The sequence below is a fragment of the Varanus komodoensis genome, unplaced genomic scaffold (genome assembly GCF_004798865.1).
Source record: "Varanus komodoensis strain SLA01 unplaced genomic scaffold, ASM479886v1 scaffold13_3, whole genome shotgun sequence".
NCBI lineage: Eukaryota > Metazoa > Chordata > Lepidosauria > Squamata > Varanidae > Varanus > Varanus komodoensis.
The window spans coordinates 16880550-16904662 of NW_025335409.1; the positions used below are offsets into that span (position 1 = coordinate 16880550).

General features: G+C 43.1%; 1 protein-coding gene across 3 annotated transcripts in view; it reads left to right on the plus strand.

The window, feature by feature from the left end:
- The window catches only part of SEMA3D (semaphorin 3D), a 180419-nt gene that overhangs the window by 17885 nt on the left and 138421 nt on the right, over positions 1-24113 (plus strand). Inside the window, exon 2 of one of the 3 annotated variants that reach the window (XM_044423328.1) lies at positions 22747-22813. The exons of the other annotated variants lie outside the window; for them this stretch is intronic. Coding sequence (XP_044279263.1) covers positions 22772-22813 — 42 coding nt within the window. The 5' untranslated portion in view covers positions 22747-22771. The remainder of the gene's footprint in view (positions 1-22746; positions 22814-24113) is intronic. 3 annotated transcript variants of the gene reach the window in all.

The window sequence follows — 24113 nt, forward strand, 5'->3', positions numbered from 1 at the left end:
ATTGATTAACTTAAAATATTGGTTAAATAAAAAGGTCTTGACCTGGTGCTGAAAAGCATATAATGACGGCGCCAGGCGGACCTCTCTAGGGAACACATTCTGTAGTTGGGGCACCACTGCAAAAAAAGCTCTCCTCTGAGTACTCTGTCTCCTGACCTCTTTCAAAGAGTGTTCCTGGAGGAGGGCCTCTGCTGCTGATCTTAGGGGGCAGGAGGGCATATAGGGGAAAAGGCATTCCTTTAAGTATCCTGGTCCCAAGCTGTTTAGGGCTTTATAGGTAATAACCAGCACCTTGAGTCTGGACTTCAGTGGGAAGCCAATGGAACTGATAGAGAACTGGAGTTATGTGAGAATAGTGACCAGTCCCCGACAGCATCCTGGCAGCTCTATTTTGCACCATTTGAAGTATCTGGACCATCTTCAAGGGCAGCCCCACATAGAGCACGTTATAGTAATCCAAGCGGGAGGTAACCAGTGCATATGTCACTGTTGCCAGGCAGTTCTCCTCCAGGTAAGGAAGCAGCTGATGGATCAGCCAGAGCTGAAGGAAAGCAATCCTTGCCACCGCTGTCACCTGGGCTTCCAGGGACAGTTCCATGTCGAGGACCACTCCTAAGCTGCGAACCCTGTCCTTCAGAGGGAGTGCAACCCCGTCCAGGGCAGGGCCCAAGTCACTTACCCGGAAACTCGAATCACCTACCAACAGGACCTCCATCTTATCTGGATTGAGCTTCAGTTTATTGGCCCTCATCCAGCCCATTCCCTCGGCCAGGCACCAGTTCAGGACAGCCACTGCCCCACCTGAATTAGTTGAAAAGGAGAGGTAGAGCTGGGTGTCATCAGCATACTGATGACTCCTCAGCCCAAACCTCTTGATGGCCTCTCTCAATGGGTTCATGTGGATGTTAAATAGCAAGGGGGACAAAATGGAGCCCTGTGGTACTCCATGGCAGAATTGCCATGGTGCAGAGCCAAAGTCCCCCAGCACCACCTTCTGGAATTGGTCGGCGAGGTAGGAGTGGAACCACTGCTCAGCAGTGCCTCCTACTCCCGCCAGCCTATCCAGAAGGATACCATGGTCGATGGTATCGAAAGCCACTGAGAGGTCCAGGAGAACCAACAGGGGCGCACTCCCCCTGTATTAGGGCATCTCCACACTAGAGGTTTCCCATATTTAAGAATAGCCCTTGAGATTAGCCCAAAGCAGAGCTGTTTGGAAATGCTAACAGGTACCCTTTTTTCAGGGGCTGAAGTAGGATTCTGCCATGCACAGCTGATACCAGGCTTTCCAGATCTACTGGAAAGAAACATGCTTTGTTATGGTGTTTCACTTATGAGAAGAGGGACAAATATGTGTCTGTCCTGATGCTGGTAGACTAGAACTCCCATCTGCCCTAGCCAGCATAGGCAGTGGTGATGGATGTTGGGAACTGTAGTTCAGCCATATTTGGAAAGTCACACATGTGCCCCATCCCAGGTCTATATATTTGCATATAGTTATTTTATTTATTATTTGTTTTGTCTAAATAATAAATATTTTTATGAATAATAGTAAAGAAGAAGTCTTTCAAAGAGGTCAAGTCAGCTTACATAATTCTCCTCCTCTCAGTCTTATCTCCACAACAACAACCCTGTGGGGTAGGTTGAGCTGAGAGTCTGTGACTGACCCAGGCGGCTCCATGGATGATCAGGGACTAGAACCCAGATCTCCTGAGTCCCAGTCCCACACGCTCATTCAAAATACCAGATTGGCTCTCTTATGAACATGCTATTCCCCTTCTTGTTAAAAACCATACTGTAGTTGCTGGGAAACTATGTCTACCATAGCTTTCATGTTTGCTTCTGGGAAAAGTGTTTTTGTTTGGGTTTTTTCCATGATCAAGGCTATCAGTGAAGTCAAGAGCAGTGCATATTAGAGCACAATAGATATGAAGTTGGGTCATATCAGTTTCAGGGCTAGTAGGGCAAAGTTGTCCGCCAATACAAGCTACTTGGTCAACACAGGAGATATACATATGTCTGAAGGACGTCTATTCTTTTAAATGTTCCTTTCACTACTTAAATTCAAGAATGCATTTAATGCAAAAAGTCTGGAGCAAAGGCAATAGCCATATGAGAAGGGACCCACAGAGCTTGACATATGAAAAACATTACTCTTTCATATTTTCTTTTATTGAGTTCTTTGTCTATGCAAGATGTCCAGAATTTGCTTCTACTGATCTTAGCAAGCATCAGTGGGAAGATGGCCCATCACTTGCCTGCTACTACAAAGTTACAATAAGAAACCCACTGAAGGCTGAAGGTTTTTGCTTCTGAACAAACCTGCTCTAGAATTAAAGCAGAAAAAGCTGTAGCCTGTTTTATTACCTATTCACTGACTAGTCTGCCAGGAATGTTCCTATAGGCTTACAACGTTCTTCTGGATTAGGCCTTTTACATGTAGCCAAAGGACAGAGGCCTTTTGGACTAGTGTACCGATTCCTTTCAAGGAGAGCTTTTAAACCCAAAGAAAATGAAGCTAAGTATGAGTTGATTTTCAGACTGATTTATGATGCTGGGCTAAAAGAAATTGGAACTTCCATTGTTTTCATCTCACAAAAAGAGCAAGAGAACAGCAGTTATATATTTAAAGGCTATGCATATTATAAAGTGCTTGAGCACAGTAAATCATGATGCAGTGTAAGATCTATAAGAAGATACAATGCAGATAAGATTAATTGCTCAGTTCAAGTTGGGGCACTGTCACTGGGAGCAAAGATACTGCTATTGATACAGCACTGGGGTTCTGGAACTGTATAGATTGACGGTTCCCAACCAGGCACTTTCCAGATATTTTAGACTTCGACTCCAATCTGCTTTGGCCATCACTGTAGTCCAAAATTTCTGGAGGTCATTGTTTCGGGGGAGATTGCTATAGATGTTGGATTAACATCCTGTGTTATCTTCAGAGTCGTGTGTTCACTGTTATATCTCTGTGCTAGGATAGGAATATTTGAGGCATTTGATCTTTGTGAATTCTGATACAAACTGGCTTGATCTACACCTTCCAGATTAAACTGCTCCCTTGCACTATTTTTGATACTTCCTGTATTCTCCAACTTTGATTTAAGCTAAAAAACAAAGGAGAATATGTTTAACAATGCATGCTTTGACATAAAATACATTTCGAATTATTTATTAGTTGCACACATTTGTGCAGATTTTTAAATTTAAAAATTGAAATTAATGCAGAAATACAATAGAGTGGATTAATGGGCAGTACATCCGAAACTGACATGAAATAGACCAATACATGCATCCATGTTCTGGTCTGTAAACAGGAAAAAGAAGAGAGCAGGGAACAGGAAAAATAAAAAAGTTTATTTTTTTAAACTTTTCCATGTATGCTATAGCTTCTTGCCCAAAGAATTGCATCTTACACTTCCACGTGTAAATGTTTCTTTCTACAGTGTACATTGTGAAGAATTGTGCTCAGAAGCCCATCTGTTTCTGTGAAAAATCTGAACTTACCACTTCTGGGAAGGAATTGCATCCAGACCAGTGGAACATATAGAAACAGATTCACAGAAGTCTGCCTCTTTCACCACATGGCTTATAGTGCCTTGCCATGACATGAGGGAATCCCTGATAAGAATGTTTGGAGCATGCTGCTGTTTCCGGTCCCATTTGTGAGCAGCTCCAGATGTTCTGTGGAAATGTCATGAGAGTCATGCTGAATGACTTGGGGCTTTTATCTCCAGCCTGTTATCCTGTCATGGCAACACAATACAAATACCCCTGATGCATTTTCTGAGATATTAGATTCAACTTGTGGCAAGCATTTCCCTTTCCTGTGGACATATTTGTGTGATTGCCACCAATATTACATTGCTCTGAAAACATCTTGATACTCTCACTTGTGTTTTCTCCCTGTTTGCTGCCACTGTTGAAACAATGGTGCTCAAAGTAGCTCCTCAATGCTAAGTCCATTCATGGGCATCACATCTTGTAGGGTGGAAGGGGAGAAAGCTGGAAACTGACTGACAAAAATCATCAGCTTTTCTTGGTGGCTGGGAGGTCCATGTGCAGCACAGCTGGAAGGACTCCTCTCTTTTGAAACTGAGGTTAAGGGAGAAAGGCCTCATAATAACAATTCAGGGGAAAATGGATGCCCCATTAAAGACCCCCACTTGAAATGCTCAATAGGAGCCTTAAGCCTCTTCAAAGGAAGTTGGATCTAATTGGTCCAACCTGCTTAAAGTGCATAACTTCATTATTTGATGACTTCTCATATGAAATATTGGACAATAGAATAGTGCTCTCTCATTATTTCTAGGGTTTGTTTCCTATAAAATATTTTACAGATAACATGTTGTCTTCGTTATAGTGGTAATTCCCAAGCCCTACTCCTTAAGCCTCTAATTTCCGCATCCCCGTTCCACATCCCCTCAGGTTTTTATTCTAACCTCCTCAGGAGTTGACAACTGTATGGAAAAGTCTTTTTTGCACCAGTTCTTCTACCAAGTGCTGACCCTTTTTTGTGGTAAACAGGCAGGGGACAATTTTGGAGAGTCATAAACCACCCCTATAGCATAGAGAAAGTAACACTGCTTACTTTCATGTAGAAGAGAAGTGAGAGAGTTTCAAATTCACCTCTGTAGAAGAAACTTCCTGATGCACCTTCATCTTGGAACACCCACAATTCTTTAAGGTGTAGTCCATGCTGCCCCCACTTGATGCCCTCAAGATATTTTGGACTATGACCCCTTTTGGCCTTAACCAGTATGGCAATAGTCAGGGGTTCCAGGCGTTGTAGACCAAATGATATGGAGGGTGCCAGGATGGGAAGGCTATTGTAGACACCCACTTGTTTTGCAAAGGTTATTTTTGCCTCTTAATCCCTAGGATGAGGCTGTCAAGGTACATAATGCATTTGCAGCCATTACATTTGGTGCACTTGAAATGTCTGCCTTGCTTCTCTGCAAGATCCAAGATGCTAAATGGGTCCAATGTCCTTGAGAGTATGCATTACCCTTTATGTTGGAAGTCCTCCCCATGTTGAAGTTGGTCTTTGGGTCTCTCCCATCCTCTGCCTTTTGTTTGTAGCTATGGTTGGGAGCAGAGCTTTTTCTCTCCTGGGATAGGTTACTGGAAGGTAAGCGAGCTGAGGAGGGGTGGATGGCACTCAAAAGGGAGGTTTTGGAGGCGCAAGCCTTGACGATACCTCTAGTCAGTAAGGCGGGGAGGCGGAGGAGAATGCTGCCATGGATGCGAAAGGAGGTGGTTAGAGGGATTAGATGAAAGAGGAACCTCTGCAGGAAATGGGTACTGGGGCAAATAGAAAAAAGGGTATACTGGGAGGAGGAGACCCGTTGCAGAAGGATTCTTCGCAAGGCTAAGGCTGATTATGAACTGAGACTTGCCAAGAATATCAAGAGCAACAAAAAGGGCTTCTTTCAGCATGTAAATAGGAAGAGGAAGGGGAGACAAGTGGTGGGACCACTAAATAAGGAGGAAGGAGATCAAGTGACTGATATGAGGGAACAGGCACAGATGCTAAATGACTATTTTGCTTCTGTGTTCTCCCCAAAGCAGGACGGGGGATATCCACATAAGAGATCAGATGAGGCTGGGGACTTAGGGGCACAGATTAGTCACCTGCCCTTGAAGTTGAGGGGCTCCTCAGGGCAATGGACATTACAAAGGCTCCAGGCCCTGACGGGTTACACCCAAGAGTACTTAGAGAGTTAACAGGGGTTCTCTCATGCCCGCTGGCCTCCATTTTTGAGACCTTGATGAGAACGGGTGATGTTCCAGAGGACTAGAGGGTGGCATCAGTGGTCCCAATTTTCAAAAAGGGTAGTAGAAAGGACATGGGGAATTATAGACCTGTTAGCCTTATGTCCATTGCAAGAAAAACAATGGAAAGGCTCATAATAGAGAGCATAATAGTGATGCTAGATAGGGAAGGGAGGCTGACAGCAACACAACACGGCTTCCGCAAAAACAGGTCCTGCCAGACAAACCTTGTGGAATTTTATGACAAGGTTTCGAGATGGCTAGATGGAGGGGATGCAGTGGATGTGGTTTACCTGGATTTCAGCAAGGCCTTTGACAAAGTGCCCCTGGTGGAGAAACTGAGGAGTTTTGGGATACACCAAAGCACTGTCCAGTGGTTTAGGGCGTGATTGACTGACCGAAAGCAGAAGGTAACCATTAGCGGGGAATCATCGGGATGGCAACCAGAGACAAGCGGGGTCCCGCAGGGCTCTGTCCTGGGGCCGATCCTGTTTAATCTTTTCATTAACGACATGGAAGAAGGGGTGAACAGTCTGCTGATCACAACTGGTGGTCACAACTGAGGAGCAGGTACTCCAGATCCAAAAGGATCTGGACAGACTATGGAAGTGGGCAGGAGACAACAGGATGGCGTTCAATGTGGATAAGTGCAAGGTCTTGCACTTGGGGCATAGGAATAGGTGTCATAAGTACAGGCTAGGGGACGAGTGGCTGGAGAGCAGCACTTGTGAAAGGGACCTCAGGGTGCTGGTTGACTGCAGGCTAAACATGAGTCAGCAGTGTGATGCGGTGGTCAAGAGGGCGAACACCACCCTTGGTTGCGTAGCCAGAAGTGTGGATTCTAGATCAAGAGAGGTATTACTACCACTCTACACGACTCTGGTGCGCCCGCAACTGGAGTATTGTGTTCAGTTTTGGGCCCCTCATTACAGAAAGGATGTAGCCAGGTTGGAGTCAGTGCAACATAGGGCCACAAGGTTGGTGGCCGGTTTGCAGGGGATGGGGTATGAGGCGAGACTGAGGGAACTGGGTCTCTTCAGCCTGGAGAAGAGGAGACTCAGAGGGGATCTGTTGGCGACATACAGGTATGTGAGGGGATGTCACATGGAGATGGGTAGAGACCTGTTCTCCCCTGCAGAGGAAAGCAGGACGCTCTCCAACAGAGCAAAGCTCAGGGAGCCAAGGTTCCATTTGGATGCCAGGAAGCACTTCCTGACAGTTAGGACCCTGAGGGTGTGGAATGGGCTTCCACGGGGAGTTGTTGAGGCCCCATTGGTGCAGGTGTTCAAGGATGGGCTGGACGTCCACATGGTGGGCATGTCATGAGTGGAGCCGGCTGGTGCCAGAGGTCAGACTGGATGGCCCCGGAGGTCCTTTCTGACTCGCTCTGTTTCTGTTTCTGTGTTTCTCATAGCTTCAGGAAGCTTGTTTCTTTCAGCAAGCCATTGCCTATTTGTGATGAGAGTTCTTTCATGCTGTGGAGTTTTCATGTTGTGTTTGTGTAAGTTGCCTGGAGTTCTTGATTGCAGGTGGGACAGATCTTTTAAAAGAAGGATGGGAACTTGTGGCTTGCGAGCAGCATATGACCCTTGGGGGTCTTTCTAGGATCTTGTGGGTGCTCTAGTTGCCTTCCCAGTTATCCTCTCCACACCTTTCCCATGTGCTTCTTTGGACTTTTTAACATTCCAGCCCATTGCGTGAAGCACTGTGTGAAAACCACCTCGTGCTTCAGTGTGATGTGACTGCAAAACAGGGAAATGCAAGTTTAGGCTGCGTCAGTAAGCTGGTGCTGTTTCAGAATCAACAGAGGTTGTATTTCCACTCTACTCTGCACTGGTGAGATCTTATCTGAAATACTAGGCCCAGTTCTAGACACCACACTTTAAGAAGGAGTCAGATAGATTGGAATGAGTTCAGAGAAGGGCACTGAAGGTGATCAGGCAACTAGAAATTAAGTCTTACAAGGACAGGTTGAAGGAGCTGGCTATGTTTTATCTTGAGTAGAGAAAAGTGAGTACTAGAGTACTTCAAGTACCTAAAACTGGTCATAGAGAGCAAAGCCATAACATATTCTGTACTCTACACGATGATAAAACGTAAAATAATAGCCTAAAGTTATAGGAAGACAGACTTTGGTGGAACATCTGGAAAAATTTCCTAATGATTAGAGCAGTTCGACAAGGGAACCAACTTCCCGGGGAGGTAGTAGGCTCTCTGTTACTGAAAAGTATTTGAGCAGATTGTATAGCATTCTGTCAGAGATGCTTTAAACCAGATTGCTGCACTGAGCAGGGGATTGGAACCAGTGGCCTAAACTCCCCTGCCCAGCTCTATGATGGTATGAATCTTAGGTGTGTAATTGCAATATCATGTTGGAAGAGGCCTTCTGTCATTGAACACCCAATGAAAACCATTCCACACATATTGTTGGCCCTCTGGTTTGCTGGTATGAGTCTCAGCTTTTCACTCTCTACAGATGGAGTTTTAAACTCTGCACACATAAATCCCACATGTTGCACATAATTGCACAAAAGCCGTATGGATCAAGCTCAGAATACTTGGACTTAAAGTGAAGTTTGTCTGTGCCCTGGAAATTATCTCAAATTGCCTGAAGTTAATGTCACATTTGTGTGATGCCATCTAATGGCAAGGAACTGCTTTTATTTATCAACTGTTACAGATAAAATGTGTGCCAAGACATTCTGCATTGCATTGGAATCAAATGCAAGAAAGTGATTTCAAAAAGTGGCTGTTGAGGAAAGGGCTGTCCAGATAAATGCCAAGTTCTCATGGTAAAAAAAAATTCTGAACACTTGTTAGCAACCAAGTAGAACTGAAAGCCCACCGCAAACCCTTCTTCTAATGGAGTATTCTGTACAGAGCCCTTGCAAACCTGCAATTTAGGAAGGCGTGTGATTCTTGAAGTAGATAAAGAAGAGCAGTGTGAATGGTGAGACAGTGCCATGTGCTAACAGGACCGTGAATTTAAAAATAAATTTAAAAGGACAGTAAAGGGCGTACAGTGGGAACACAGTGGTTAACAACCCATGCTGCTGAGTTCAGACAAGCCACCCATGGCCTATAAACTGCAATGGCTTATTGCATTGTGTGAACCTTGTCAGTGTTGCATGGGTGGCTAGAAAGATGAATCTAATTTCTTTGTGAAGTTTTAGACTTTATTCTTTGTTAACAGCCAACACACAAGTGCATATCACATATATCCTTCCATCCGTCCTTCCTTCCGTCTGTCCTTCTCTTCCCCCTGCTTCTTTGTCTCTCTTTTTCTTAACCACTCAACTGAAAATCACAAGCTCTGTGGGGCCCATTTTATGTGCTGCTCTTTGTGGTGTCATATAAAGGAGTTGATTTAATAACAATGAACTTTTATTTCCCACAAATGCTTGGCTATGTGCCACCTTTGCTTCTTTTCAGTTGATGATCAAAAGAATGGGAAGACAATTGGACATTTTAACAAAAGTTACTACCAACACGTTGCCATTCACAGGTGTAGCTTCTGAAATATTTGGAAGAGATCCAACATATTTTTAAAAGCCATTTAAATGTGGCAGCCCAATGGAAGGAAGGGATATCATTCAATGGTAGAACACATGCTTTGCAACTGGAGGGTCCCAGCTTTCATCCCCACATTCCCAGATGTGGCTTCAGAAGATCCTGCAGAAACCCTGAAAAATGGTGCTTCCAGACAGTGCCACCAGTTCTGCACTAGATGGTCTGACCGTTGATTGTTCCCAATGGCCTGTAAGGCTGATTCCAATGTTCTCAGGTTGCCTGGAGCAGAGCGTTCCTATACGATGTATTCACCAGTTCCTGCTTTCACTATGTGCCCCCATCCCACACTCATTGATACCACCTGAAGAGGATTGCTTCACCCTGCTGCACGGGAGAGTCAGCCCTGCCAGTGAAATTGGGCTTGGAGGGGGCTATGCACATCTCTAGTCGTTTAGAATCTGTTGACCATGGCAAAAGAAGAGAGGAGTAATTATTTTAGCCCACACATAGTTATGAAACCTAATATGTTACAGTGGAAGATTTGTTTTAAATTAAAGAATATCATCCAAATTGTAAGCATATTTTCTATAAAATAAACCTAAGTGATGCTGGGGTTGGGTGTGTGATATGTCCTCACATAATCCAGATGTAGGAACATTAATGAACTGGTTTGTTTGGTATCTCTCATGCAAAGAAATAGTGGTTCGTGTTAGTAAATGTTGGATTGAATTGAACAGAATTTAATTCCTGTGTTGTGTGCTTATATAGGTCTGCATTTGTGATAACATTAGGAAAAAAATACAAAACAGTTGTCAAAGAATAGTCATGGTCACAAATAGTGTTTAAATCTTACCTAAATGCCACTTGCACAATGAGAAGTTAAATGATAGCTTCTTAGTGCAAGTGAAAGCACAAATTCTTTCTTAGTCATTTCCCCCCTTCTCATTGATCCAAGCATCAATGTGCCAATAGCAGAAATGATATTGTGCCCCGCTGATTTAAAAAACCTTGCAGGGCACTCCTGTGCTTGTCTACTCAAAGGAAGTCCTGGTCTGTTCAGTTGGACATCCTCTCAGGTCAGCGCGTTGCTTTATGTTACCAAGCCCAATGTGTGGCATAACAGATGAAAAATGTGAACAGAGATATTGGAGTAAGCATGCCAAACACTTGGAAAAGTGCTGCCTTTTATTTGTTCTGCAAAGAAATAATACTTTGAGTGAAATAAAACATAGGGTAGGATGCTGTGCTGTCCCACAGGAGCTGGTCAGAGTGGCAGCCGAGCTAACTTGTGTTGCTGAATTCCTTGCGAAGGAACTTTGAGGTAAATCAAAATATGATCCACGAACAATAACTTATTTATTGAACAGGTTCAGTGAAACACCACAGCTGTTCTTTTAAATTATTGTTACAGCCTTTTCTAAAAATGCTCCCTCCCCCTCCCCCCTCCTCCTCGTTTCATTTCTATACTATCCCCTAGCTGAAACTCTCTGGAAAGTTTACAACGAAGTAGCTAGCTCTTCCACAAAGTTTGCGTATCTTTCAAACACAGATCCGCCCCCGCCCCGACCCACACACTTATGCGTGCCTGCACAAAAAATGAGAAACACAGCATGAAAAGAAATGCAAGAAGTGCACAGAATGGACAGAAATGGGAAACAGGACATTACTGGGCACCTGTTTTTGTGTATTTCAGAAGGGAAAGCACACGCCCTTCACATCTGATGTGGCAAAAATAGCTGTTGTCTTTGGCTATTGTATTACAAGAAATCTCAGGGCAAAGCAGCTCGTGCATTCAAGCCACGCTCTTCCCTTTCAACAGAGCTTTGGGACCTGCGTTAGGCTGGAACAGCGAGACAACTGTTGCCTGTGATTCATGTCCTTGCCAGCCCAGGCGTTCTTGAAGCTGGAAAGTCGGAGGCAGATACCATTCTTAGCATAGTTTGCACAGTGAGAGTGCAGGGAAAGGACTCTCTCTGTGCGGAGATGGAGGAAGTACTTTAGAGATGAATTAGAATATGAGAGCGAATACTGCCCTTGCGATGTGATGACTTAGAGCATATCAAGGTTTATTTTGGAACTTGTCCAACGCAGATGCTTAACAACAGCAAAGTGTTTCCCCATACCTCTCAGACTTTTAGAGTGAGTTTGACCTCAGCTTCTTCTTATTCATTCTTTTGCACAGCTTTGATTACTCTGACAGGTAGGATCAGAATAAATCATTTCAGCTCCAGTCTGGGCTCACCTAGCTGGGTGTAAGTCCCCTTGACTGAATCTACTGGGCTTATTTCTTATTAGACATGGCTAAGATTGCTAAGTTGCTTGCTTATGGCTGCATTCCCTGTCCATCCAAAGGATGAGTTTGTGCAACACGACAATGAGCACTGGCAACAAGCCTGCTGAGCAAACAAACCAATGTGCGCTGACAGAGAATCATTCTCCCTTAGGGTTGCTCTCCCTCTCCCTGCTCCTCCATCCTCCCAGGTATCTTAGGGGACACCTTAAGCAGGGCCAACTTGTTTTCATTTCCCTGTTGGAATCAGAAGTCATCTTTTGTTGCTGTAGCCTTTCTCCTTTCTTTCTTCTATTTTCTTGGAGATCATGACATCTGACTTGACAACGGGCTTTCATGGGCTCATTTTGACAGCCACCAATAGCCTCTTCAGAGTGCCCACGTAATGCCTTGTAAGGGCTGTCCTTGCTGGCCAACTTATATTTTCTATTATTTTGAACCCCCAAATTTGCACCAGTATTTGCACACATTATTAATTTTAAATACCATTTTGGTCTTTTGCAAGTGCACACCTGGGCAATAATAGACATCTGAAACAAGGCTGGCATGTCTTAGCAATACCCAGGGAGGTATCACAAATCCTCAAACATCTCAAACATCTAATTCTTTCCTATTTATTTCCCATTGAAAAAGGAAAGAATGGTAGTCAGGTATATATGTTTTTCTACTGGGCAAGGTTTTTTGTAGGCCAAACAGAAGCCCACAAGTTTCTTGGGCTTATTGACTGGTGTTGACTGCCCAAATACATTTCTGATTTTAATTTAGCAGCATACTTTTGTAGCTGATAATTATTATGAATGTGGACATTTAAAATATGTAGGCTGCAGTGCTAAGCATATCTCCATTAGTATTTTAACACTGTTTTTCTTCTGAATTTTGATGAACCAAAAAAAAAGTCTTCCAACTGATTTTGAAGCAGGTGTACAGAATGCTCTAAAAGGCAGCTTTGCCTTCCTCCTTTGCCGCACTGAAGTTTGTTGCAAGTGCTTCTGGCCAGCAAATACAACTGTCTTTCTTTAACTGGTTGAATATTCATCATTGTACATTCCAGGAACCCCAGACAGCAGAATAACTATCCTTCATAACATCCACTCATTCTGTCTTTTCCACCATTATAAGGAGGAAAAACAATATCCTGATTATATAACTGGCAAGGTTGTGTGGATTCTCTGCACCTCCAAGATATCTGCATTGTTGAGGAGGTATCTATTGAATTGTGGCAGCAGCATTCCAAAGATATCTTCTTTGTAAAACAAAAACAGGGTGAGAGAGAGAGAGAGAGAGAGACAGAGAGAGACAGAGAGAAACTTCAGCTTTTATTGCAGCAGAGGGTGCTACAGAGAACCTTGAGAAGGTTTTCTTAAAATTAACATTTGAAGTAAGTTTCTATAGTGGCACACTTTAGGACCAATGTAACATCATTTTCCTTATCCCATCAGATTTAATTTAATGCTAAAATTAAATTAATTTTGAGATGCTTCATCAATATTGCCCTCATGCCCCATTCACATTCTGTTACATTTCAATGCTGCAGCCATATTTTTTGCTGTCTAGGCAAGTATGCTCAACATGGGCCATACGTCTCCTCCAGAGGGAATGCCCTATTTCTAGGGGCCACAGAAAATGCCATACTTTTAGGGGGGTGCAATGTGTTCCTAAGGAGGCCACCCAGATTTAACTGCCAGGTGAATCATAGAATCGTATAGTTGGAATGGGCCTAGATGACCATTGGGTCTACCCCTGTGTTCAGTGCAGGACTCGAGTCTCCCATCCACATTCTAGAAGGTCATTGAGTCCAAGCCACTGCTCAGTGCATGCTTCAAGTCTCCTGTTGAGATTCTAACCTGGCCTGAACCTCCTTAGCTTCCACGATTAGGCAGGATCAGGCACTTGGGCTATATGGAAGCTTCAGATGGGTGTATGGTCAGTTTGTCATAATCCTCACTTCTTATTCTCTTTGCTAATTTCAGTAGCATAAATATTGAAACTGATTACAGTTTACAATAAAAGCCTTAATGAAAAAGGCAGTATGTAATAAGTAACATTTTATCTTCATTAGAAATAACCATATGAAACAGTTTAGCATAATAAGCAGTGCAGATGGTAAAGTACCCCTTTTCCAGCTAGCAGTGACTATGAAGAGGGTCACGGAGGTAAGTGAAGCCTAGAAGAGGACCATGAGTAGAAAAGGTTGAGTACAACTTTAGGGCATTTAAATGATCTAGGCCTTCACATTTCCTTTTTCATTATTTCATTATGCTGGATACAACAAAAAAAAAATCCCGGTTAGGCAATTTTCTCTGACATCCAAATCATCAGATTTCTGCATGTATCAAAACTCATTACGGCCTCTGAAGAATATGATGTTGGTTAAGGATGTCAGAGGAATCTGCAATAGATTTACATGAGTTTGACTTTCTAAGAATCTGAACAGTGGATTCTACAGCAGACTGGCTTTTTACTGGACTTTTACCCTAATTTACCAGAAATTAGTAATACTTTTTCCAAGCATAGCATTCCTGACTTGAGTCATATAACTGTGCCTTACCCTTGTTTCCTGTTTGATATCATCCCTTAACAATGATAAAAAAGAAAGTTAATGTTACAGCAAGAGAGACATCAAACACAACACATTTGAGCAAAAGAATCATGTATACCTATTCCTAGCAAAGTGCTTCAGTCCAGCAGGAAATGATGCTCCAAGGGAGGTTCAATTAACTCTGCTGGTTGTGTTGTTTGTCTCGGATGGCAAAACTGGGTTCTTTGTCCAGCTCCTTCTAGGTCACAATACCTGTTTGCACATAACACTAAGCCATGGTTTATATTAACCATGGTTTAGATTGAGTATGGGTTCTTGTTTCAGCCATGAATTATCTTATGTACATGCTTGCACATTTCTGGTTTGCTTCTCTCCTGCCTATTTTTCCAACCTTCAGAGTGGTTTCATTTCCAGGCTGTCATTCCTGGTGCCTCTGTTTCAGTGTGAGCAGCAGCAAAAATCCACCAGAGATAAGCCATGGTTCTGAATTAAGATAAAAGGAAAAATTGTATTTTAAACAAACCAGACTCCATAAGCCAAAAAGAAACTGTGTTGTCTATTTGTTCTTTATAGGTGATTGACAAACCATGGATTATTTCCTAGATTGTTTGATGTGGCAGGCCAGATTTCAACAAATCACACCATGAGATAGTGATAGGTGTGAACCAAGCCATTATCTGGTTTGTGTGCTGTGTTCAGTTTTGTGGGTCATATGCTATAAAAGCCTGTCTTAGGGGATAATGATGAATGGCTCAAGAGCACAAGAAAGGAGCAGAAGAAAGAGGACAAAGTTATTCTGAAGTGGAGGTGTATGTAGGGTTAGTCATGAAAAGGGCTATAATAGGGGTCTGAAAAGGAGCTGGTGTCCTAAATCACACATTTCTAATAGAAAATTATCTGTAAATTCCAGGATGATCTTCAAGGTAGAGAATATTCCATATCGAGCATTCTTCCTAGACTGGTAATTATTCCTAGGTGGTCTAGTGTTAGGGTGAACCCATATGAGAGAATGACACCAAAGCAATACTTTATAGCTGGTTTGCAGTTTTTGTTTTAGGAACAAAATTGGAATATTTTGAGAGTTAAAAGAATGTAAAGAAGAGACAAAAAGTAACTGTGTCTTCTACCTTATATGGGGAGATGTTCTGCAACCAGGCAATGGACAAGTAAAAAAAAGATTTTCTAAAAGACAAGTTTTTTCTCTTGTGCCTTATTTTTAAAAGGTATATGGTAACAAGTCTGTACCCTACCCACCCAAGTTCCTTGAGACCCTTTATTTAAAGGAATGACTAATGGGAACCTCTTAGAGGAAGGTTAAAATAATAACCCGTTTATCACATCTCAAGCAGAATATATATCACTCCAGGCCCTGACCTGTTGCCACAGAAGTCAATGCAAGTTGTGCTGTTGACTCGCTGGGCCTAATACCGCCACAATCAGCTTGCTGTCTTTGCTGAAATAACTTCTTGAAATGGACTCCACCTTGAACGCAATAGATCAGTCCCTGCCTTGGTCCTGGTAGGCATGGCCAGAGATTAAAGCTCTGATGAATGACGTTTGTTTTCACTGTACCATCTGTCACTGTGCTTGTGTTTAAAAATCTGTCAGCACTTCCTAAGATCTCCTTACTTTGAAGGGAAATGATAGGGCTTTAGCCTAGGACTGACCTTTCAAAACAAAACTTTAGTCTTCAGAAGTCCCACTGACATTTTCTCTCTCTCTCTCTCTGTCTCTGCCTATCTATCTGGGATATTTCTCACCAACCCAATCACTGTGCATCTTTGGACGGCTTACAAAACAATTTTCTGTCAGCTTGCAGTCATTTTCAGGACTTCTTCCATTCTTTTCTTTCTAATCAGTTTTGTCACTGGCTCACATTTACTCCTGCCAATATTGCAGTTCTCGTTGCTTTTGCCATCTGTGTGATATTGGTCTAAAGTTGGGTGCTCATGGGTCAATGTCAGAGCATTTGTAGGATGCAGGACCAGGGGCAGGAGTTGATTTGAATGATAGATGAGTAAGTTCAGAGGAAAAAATGAGTGAAAGGATGACATGGTGGAGATGTATCAAGTTAGGTGTGGCTTGAAGGAAGTAGACAGAATGATTTTTTTCACCTCTTATAACACCAAAACTAGGAAGTGTTCAGTAAAGCTGTCAGGAGATTTGGGAGCGAAGGAGTTCTTCGCTGTCAGTCACAAAATGTGGGAATGGGCACTGCCTTAAGCTGGATTTAAAGGGCATCAGCTCTGGACAAATTTGCAGGAGAGAAGGCTGTCAGTGGCCACTAGTTGTGATACCAATATGATGCCTCCAAGATTTGAGGTGAATCGATATTCCAGTTGCTAGAAACAACAGTGGTAGTGGGTTAGCCTGGGTACTGTGTACCTTGATGTAGGATGGGGAAAGAGGGTACATTTTAAAGTGGTCTGGGAAGAATAGAAATGTTCGTTCTTCTAATACAGACTGCAGGTGGGGAATTGCATTTTGGAAAGTTCTCCAAGTTAAAACGTACGAACCCAAAACTCATTACTGATGGGAAACTAGCTATGCCTATTTCTTGTTGTGCTGGTCCTTCTACTTCTGGGAAGTATCTTGTGGTTTAATAAATATAATGGTTGAATGTGATTGTCCAGATGCAATCATACCACTGTTTCAGAACTCTGAAACCCTGTTCCACTGCATTGTGAATGTGTGGCACAGAAAGTAAGAGAGTGACATTTGTCAAGATGAATCTACCTTTTCTTGAATGCTTCTCTTTTCTTTGATATATGCATATGGGGAATTCAAATGCAATGGAATCTTATGAATAAGATGGCATAGCTTGAAAGGAGGATGCACTGAGTTCGGTAGAGCTTATTCCTCAGTGAAATATGAATAGTATTCCCGTTTTGGTTTCCCCTAAATAATATGCTCAGGAATTTGTACCTGCTGACTCAGTGGACACAGCTGTTCCTCAGAGAGCAGTATGCTGTACCCTGCAGTACCTAAAGGGTAGCTTTTAAAGAAGAGAAAGCAGAACTGGCAATCTAGGTCAGCATCAGAGACATGGCTGAATATACTGGGATATCAATCCAGAACAAAGCACTCAGACCCTTGCCCTGGATAGAGACACATCTGTTATATTCAGTTTCTCCCACATCAAATCGTTTAAACAGGTTTGTCCTGAATATGGAGCACTTTGTGAATGTTGGCAAATTCTTATCACAACAAAATCAACATGAAATGTTCATTCATCCATAAGTGTCCTTAGAAGAATGTTGGGAGGAGTAAGGGTGCAGTCCTATTACTTGCATCCTTGGTGGATGGAGGTCCCAAACTTCATGACTTCTGATCATCTAATGCAGGACAGGAGGAGAGACAGAGGTGATGTTTGCTTCCCTATTCTTTTACCTTGCATATTTCACTGGAGAGGCAACTGGCAAGGTTGTTTTGGAAAAGAAGAAGGAAGGAGGCTGCAGAGGCTCTGGACAGCTCCAGTCTCCTTTCCTTCCTGGGACTTGAAAGCCCCATTTGTCTCCCTCCACAAGTTGCTTTTCTGACTTGGAGGCCAGCCAGAGCAGTCTTCCCTTCACTGACTGTGAGCAGGTAATGTGAGTGGCGAGTCTGAGGGTCAGATCTCTGATTCCCCCTGTGGAGGTTGAAATACTGACGCCAGGCTTGGAAGGGGGTATCCCCCATATCCTGTGTGTCTTCAGACCATAGCTAGGGTCATAAGATTTCTCCCTGCAAGAGTTCTGGAGAGCTGAGATAACACAAATCATGCCAGATAGTCCAATCTGCTGGTTTTGCCATTTTCTCCCTTTTCCCCCTTCTTCTTCTAACGCTAGGCCAGTCTTTTTGAGATGAACACCAACATGGGGAGAAATATTCATTTGGAAACAGTCAATGTTTGGTTTGGTGGCTGTCTGCTAAATCCTTTCTCAAGTTTTCATGTTTGCATGTTTGGTTTTGTCTGTGCTTTCTCCTGTAACAGCGTTTAAACAGCTCATGAGTCAATAATTTGGAGCAGCGATGAATAGGGCTTTGTAACCAGGAGAAGCAATAGCCAGTAACCTCTCTGTGTCTTGTGAAGCACAGATTTGAATGTGGATGAACTTTTATCAAACAGGTCTGAATTGAGACAAAGTGGACACTTGAGAATGCTACTCTAGCCCTACTAAATGATGAACTGTTGATGGAGTGACAGCAGGGTGTCTGGAGTGATCCTTCTTAATGGAGAGACATGCTGCCTCACACTAATCCTTGCTGAAAGATAGCATTACTGGATGCTCAAAAACATAAATTAAACAAACTCTATCCATACATCCCCACTACTACCACTAGTGTCTCCAATATTGGGCCAAAGTTAAAGCAGTCCAAGGGCATTGTGGGAAACATTCAATGCTGTCCATCCTCAAAAGTTAAACTAATACTACACAGGTGAGCTCATTTTCATTATTAGTCAGTGCTGATGTTCACAGCTGCCTATACCTTACTAACAGTGTTGGTCCTTCAGGCTGAAGTAGTCATTCTTAGAGGAGCAAACCAGTGGAATTTGACTTGACAAAGGTACCACAACAATATTACTGTTCTTTATTAATAATTATATTTATGTGCCACCTTTCTTCTTTTAAAGAACTCAAGGCAGTTTACACAGTCCTCCTCCTCCTCCCAGTCTTCTTCTCACCACAGCTCTGTGAGGTCGGTTAGGCTAAGAGTCAGTGACTGGCCCAGTCACCCAGTGAGCTTGGTGGCTGAGTGTGGACTAGAACCCAAATGTCTTGGATCCTGGTCCAAAACTCTAGTCACTAGACCACACTGGCTAATGAAAGGAAAAGAAAACATATGAAGGAGGACAAATGTTAGTGTTTATTTTTCCTATTAGAACCTGCCCTGTTTGGTCCCTACCATGGTTTTCTATTGCAAAAACTGTTGCTTTCCACTCCTGGAAAAACTAGACTGCATTTCAAGAAAGGAGGAACTGCAGATCACCATGTTGATCATGGCTAGATATACAATTTATCACTGAAGTTTTAAAAGAGCCATTGTTCCAAGGGAGCCAGTGGCCAGGTTTGGATGTGGATGTGGAAGACCATGCTTAAATCCTTGCTGTGCCAAGCGTGCATCCTTGAGCAAGACCTTAATTTCCCTCTTCTGGCTTGGGCTTGCATGCAGCAAAGTCCAGCATCACTGCTCATTTATTTGCATCCACACTGCATATAGGGAAAGACTGTTCCTCCTTTGCACATTGCAGGGCTGGGGACAGGTACATGGACATCAGTCTTCGAAAGCCCTTCTCAAGACTCTGTCCTCTTGGAGTGCTCTCTGCCTAGGAGCCCAGAATAGTGCTGAGCAGAGATTGGGAGCCATTTCACGAGCATGTTAAGGAACCATTTGTGACAATTGTAAAACTCTGTAAAGCTCTGTGAAACTAATCCTTAGACTGTTCCTTAACTGTCTGGGAATCAGTTAAGCCATGACTGAGCCATGGCCCTCAGTCTAAGATGATTTGTTCCACTTAGTGATGTCAACACATAGCTAAACCTAATATTATGTAGTAATGTGGCAATAGCATGTCCAATACCCAACCCCTGATTGGTGAGGCCCATATGAACATAGAGAACAAGGGGTGAACAGATCAGCCTAGAGATGAGTAACAGTGCTAGCAGACAGCTGCAAGCTACCATTAAAGAGAGAGTTAAATGCTAGGTCTTCTTCCCAAAGATGACCATTTTAAAGGCAAAAATTAAGGAGGAGCACTTTCTCAGCTATTGCCTGAAAGAAACTGGAGTTGGAGTCTAGGATCTGTTGCTAGAATCTTAATAAATTTAGATTCCAGCAGCATCCATTGCTTGGAATCACCTGAGTGCTGTGCCTTTATGGTTGTATAAGTGCCACGTAAAGGAAATGGCGTTTTGTAATGTATTTTGGATTATAAAGCAGATTGGAAGAAAGCTGCAATGGTGTAGCTGATCCAAAATGAGAGTGCCTATCAAATCACACTTTAGCACTGATACTAGATCTTGTGGTACACAGTTATTTGTGCCCACAATTATTTGAAGATGGGGTACCTTAACATTTTAAAAGTCATTGCATGTAAATTTGGAGAATTTTACATCACAGTTTCTAGACATAGATACATAGACCCCATTCCTCTCCAATACATGGTTATTTTCTGTTTAACTTGTCTGCTACTTCAGAAAATGCGGTTTTACAGGAGTAGCATGCATGAGTACTAGAGCATGGTTTAGATGAGCTAGGGGATCATCTAAGTCATGGGCTAGTTCTGGCCGTCCAGAAGTCTTGGCCTGTAACTGACTCTCACCAAGGCTGCACTGGCTGGAACTGATGGGAATTTCGTACTCCTGATCAAAAGCATTTGCCAGCTCCATCTTCACCACATTATCTGTGAGCGCAATCCAAAGAAGAACTGTTTAGAGATAAGGGAACATTCTGATCAGTGTGCTTTTTGCTCACCTCATTTGCATGGAAGAAATGACCCAATTTCCCTATATGCCTGCCAAGTTACAAGGAAAACAATAAAAGTTATAATTCAAGGAATTTGGCCAAGATTCAAAAGAAACACAGATGTACCTATAAATTAGGGTTAGCAACACATTAAAATATTAGTGTTTTATTAGCTGGGTGTTTATTAATAAACTGAGCACTCAGTAGATGGGAAGTAGTTTCATTCTCTTTCTCTCTTGGCATGAGTGTTAATGCAAAGAGTTACATTCCTAGCAAATGTGATTGCATAATTAATAGGCCACCTTGCCAAGTGGGGGCCATCAGCCTGCTTGTCTGGCTTGCACGTTACTTGAAGCACCAATGGAGTAAAACGAGCTTGCTGGGCTGCCGGATAATTTAGCTCATTTCCAAGTGCAGAACCACCACACAGAACACAGCTTGCAGCAGCCATATATGGTGGTCTGTCAGGAATCCATAAATCCACATGTTGCTGTCGGCCTGGGACATACACTCACACACACGCAGCGAAGAGGGCTTGCTAAGCAACTGGCAAGCTGGAATACATGGTGGATGGCCTCTATTTGGCTTGGTGGTTGATGGGCCGTACTTATGTGAATATGTGATTGATGGGCTGTACTTGACGTGGTGGCTTGACATGGTAGCCTGATCTACTGCAATTTTACCCATATTAGGCAGCATTATAATTTTTTGTCTTCACTCCAGGCCAAGAGGAGAAGAAAGTAAAAGTACTCTCTCTTTGATCAAGTGTGCTCAATGGAGTAAACACCACTAATAACTTGTAGTTTGAAAGGGCTTTTGATTCAGTATGGCCATGAATGCTGGGCCGAATTCTGTCCTTTGAGGTTTTCTTCCCTGAAAAAGAGGCATCTGCTTGCTCTGTCTCCTGGCAGGTCATTTTATAATTTCTTTGCATTCCTTTTGGAACAGTGTGAGTGAGTGGAGTTGAGCCTGGCTTCTTCTTGTGTGAGAACTGAGGGGTCTATGCAGGTGTTTCCCTTTCTGCTATCCATCTCCACATTGCCTTGTGACCTCTCTGGCCACTCTGCTTCTTGGTCTGAAAAAGGCCCAGTGGGATGAGTTACTTGGGCTTTCATTGATCTGAGGTCACCTGGAAAGGCTGAGGAGAGGAGAGGAGAGGAGAGGAGAGGAGAGGGGTTGGAAGGGACCTATAGGGCCATCAAGTCCAGTCCCTGCTCTGCTTCCACATGTGGTTACGTGCTGCACGTCCATGTCTTTTCAGCTTAGCAAAGGTGAATTGACATGGTAGCTCAATATAGGCAGATGACTGTCCACTGAGATGCTCACACACATCCTTCAGTATGAGCTGGCACCCAACTCTGATGGGCCATCAGCAGAGTGCTGCCAGTCCAAAGCTCCATCCCTGCCTGCCTGCTCACCACCCACCTGGAACTTGTCTGATCCTGGGTTCACTGAAGCCAACTACCGCCATCTACCCACTGAAGTCTTCTGTTGGCCAGTCCTGCTGGCAAAACCTTGCAGCACCCAGTCAACCAAGTGCAGGCCCTTAAGTTTTCCATTTTTTAAAAAACGTATTTTGAGTAGCAGGTATCAGAGCCAGTCAAGGGCTGCCTTTGAAGGGGACTTGGCTAATGGGCACACAGGTGTGATGCATATATGTTAAGAGCTGCTCCTTCAGATATTCAGGCCCTAGACTGTTTAGGGCTTTATACATCAGTGTAAGCACCTTAAAGCAAACTTCAGTCAGTAGCCAGTGTGAATGGTAAAGGACTGGTATTATGCATTCTTGCCTATCAGTCCTTGTCGGTAGGCAAGCATCCCTATTTTGTACCGATTGAAACATCCTGGCTATTTTCAAGGCATGTGTACTTGGCTACAGTGATGGCAGAGAGGGAGGAGATGCGGGGGGAAGGCAGCCATGGCTGCAGCATGCTCAGGAGCTGGTGGTCCCCACGCTGCCCACGGGCTCTCTTGGTGACTGCCCCCCTCACTGACCACTGATACAAGGCCTGTGTTTAACCCCCTCAGGACTAAGGTTAAGCACAAGAACCAGACATGGCAGGAACAAGCACTTTAGCAAAATTTTTGTCTTGATTTTCTCCAGATCAATAAAAAAAATTAAGACAGCTGAAGGAATCCTGTGTTGTGCTATTGATACAGGATTTTTTTTCTGATTGCACAGATCCAAGTCATCACTGAAGCTTTATATGGTTTGGAATAGAGAGGAAGGAAGTACATTTATCAAAATGGTAAGCTGTAAGTTACGTCTGGTTTGCTGAAGCCAATTCCCAGAGGTCGTTTCTACATGGTACATGGAAGTCGGAGGAGTCAGGAAGCGCCAATGAGCCATGCCTCTTCTCTTCGCATGTCTGATAGAACATGCAAAGGGGCAGTATCTCAGACTGATCATATGGATAAGGTCCAGACTGGAACACAACTTTCCTGTTTTACCTTGGAAAGATGCAAAAGTTTCTTCCTTGCAGGTCACTTCAGACTCATTTAAAAAAAGAAAAGGGAACATGGCTAGCACATGCTTGCTCTGCTCATAACAGGCAAAGTCAGTTAGGTGCCAGTTAAGAGTCCAAAAACAAAGTGCAATATGGCTGGCTACCTAATGTTTCCTGGGAAATTAGCTTCATTTGCAACATTGCTACATTTTCAAGTACATCAGTCGTAGACAAATATATTTGCGCAAGCATTCTAAGTGGAAGGTAAACCAACTCATGACTTCTCTCCAGTTGGCAATTTCCTGTTTTCTTTCATCTCTTTTGGACTTGATGAGATAACAAGTAGATTTTCAATTACCATGCCTCATTAACATTTTCCTTGATGTTTCCAAGAGTGTCTGTTAAGAAATTGCTTGCACTCAAGGAACAGAAACAGAAACGGATTCAATTATTTCCACGTCCTAAGGTCCTTTAAATTGGTTTGGCTACAGTTCAGTTTCCATTGAGTAAGATCATGAGAGGATGTAAAACATTCAAGTAGTATAATGAACCATATCTCAACAGGCAAAGTTATCAAAAGCTATTGCCAATCAAATGCAATTAATTATTTTGTATTGGCCTAAGATAAAGAGTGCCTTTTTATTCTTGACCCGGAAATCAATAGGGTATCAGCTCTTCAGAATTAACTGCAAATTATGGCATTAAAGATAACTTTTTGGGGGGTAGGGGTGGATTTTGCTTTGTAGTTGTGCTTTTACAACATCTTTTGAGAATGGCACACTTTACCCAATAGAAAAAGAGATAAACGTTGCTTGGATGTTAGTGTTCTTTGAGCAGCTCCTCAGCTTTCAATAGATCCATTCAGTTTTGTTTTCTCTGGTTGCATTATATTATTACTAAGAAGTGGCTAGAAGTGTGGGGATGTTGCCCAGGTCCCTGCATGTCCTCTGAAAAACGAAGCTGACTCCCTGTCATTAGATGAGAACAACACCCCCTTCTTACCTGTCTAAATACAAACACATTTACAGTACCCAAACCAAACAGTGCAGTCCTGTACATGTCTATTTTGAAAGAAATCCCATCAGTAGCATTTGGTTCTGAA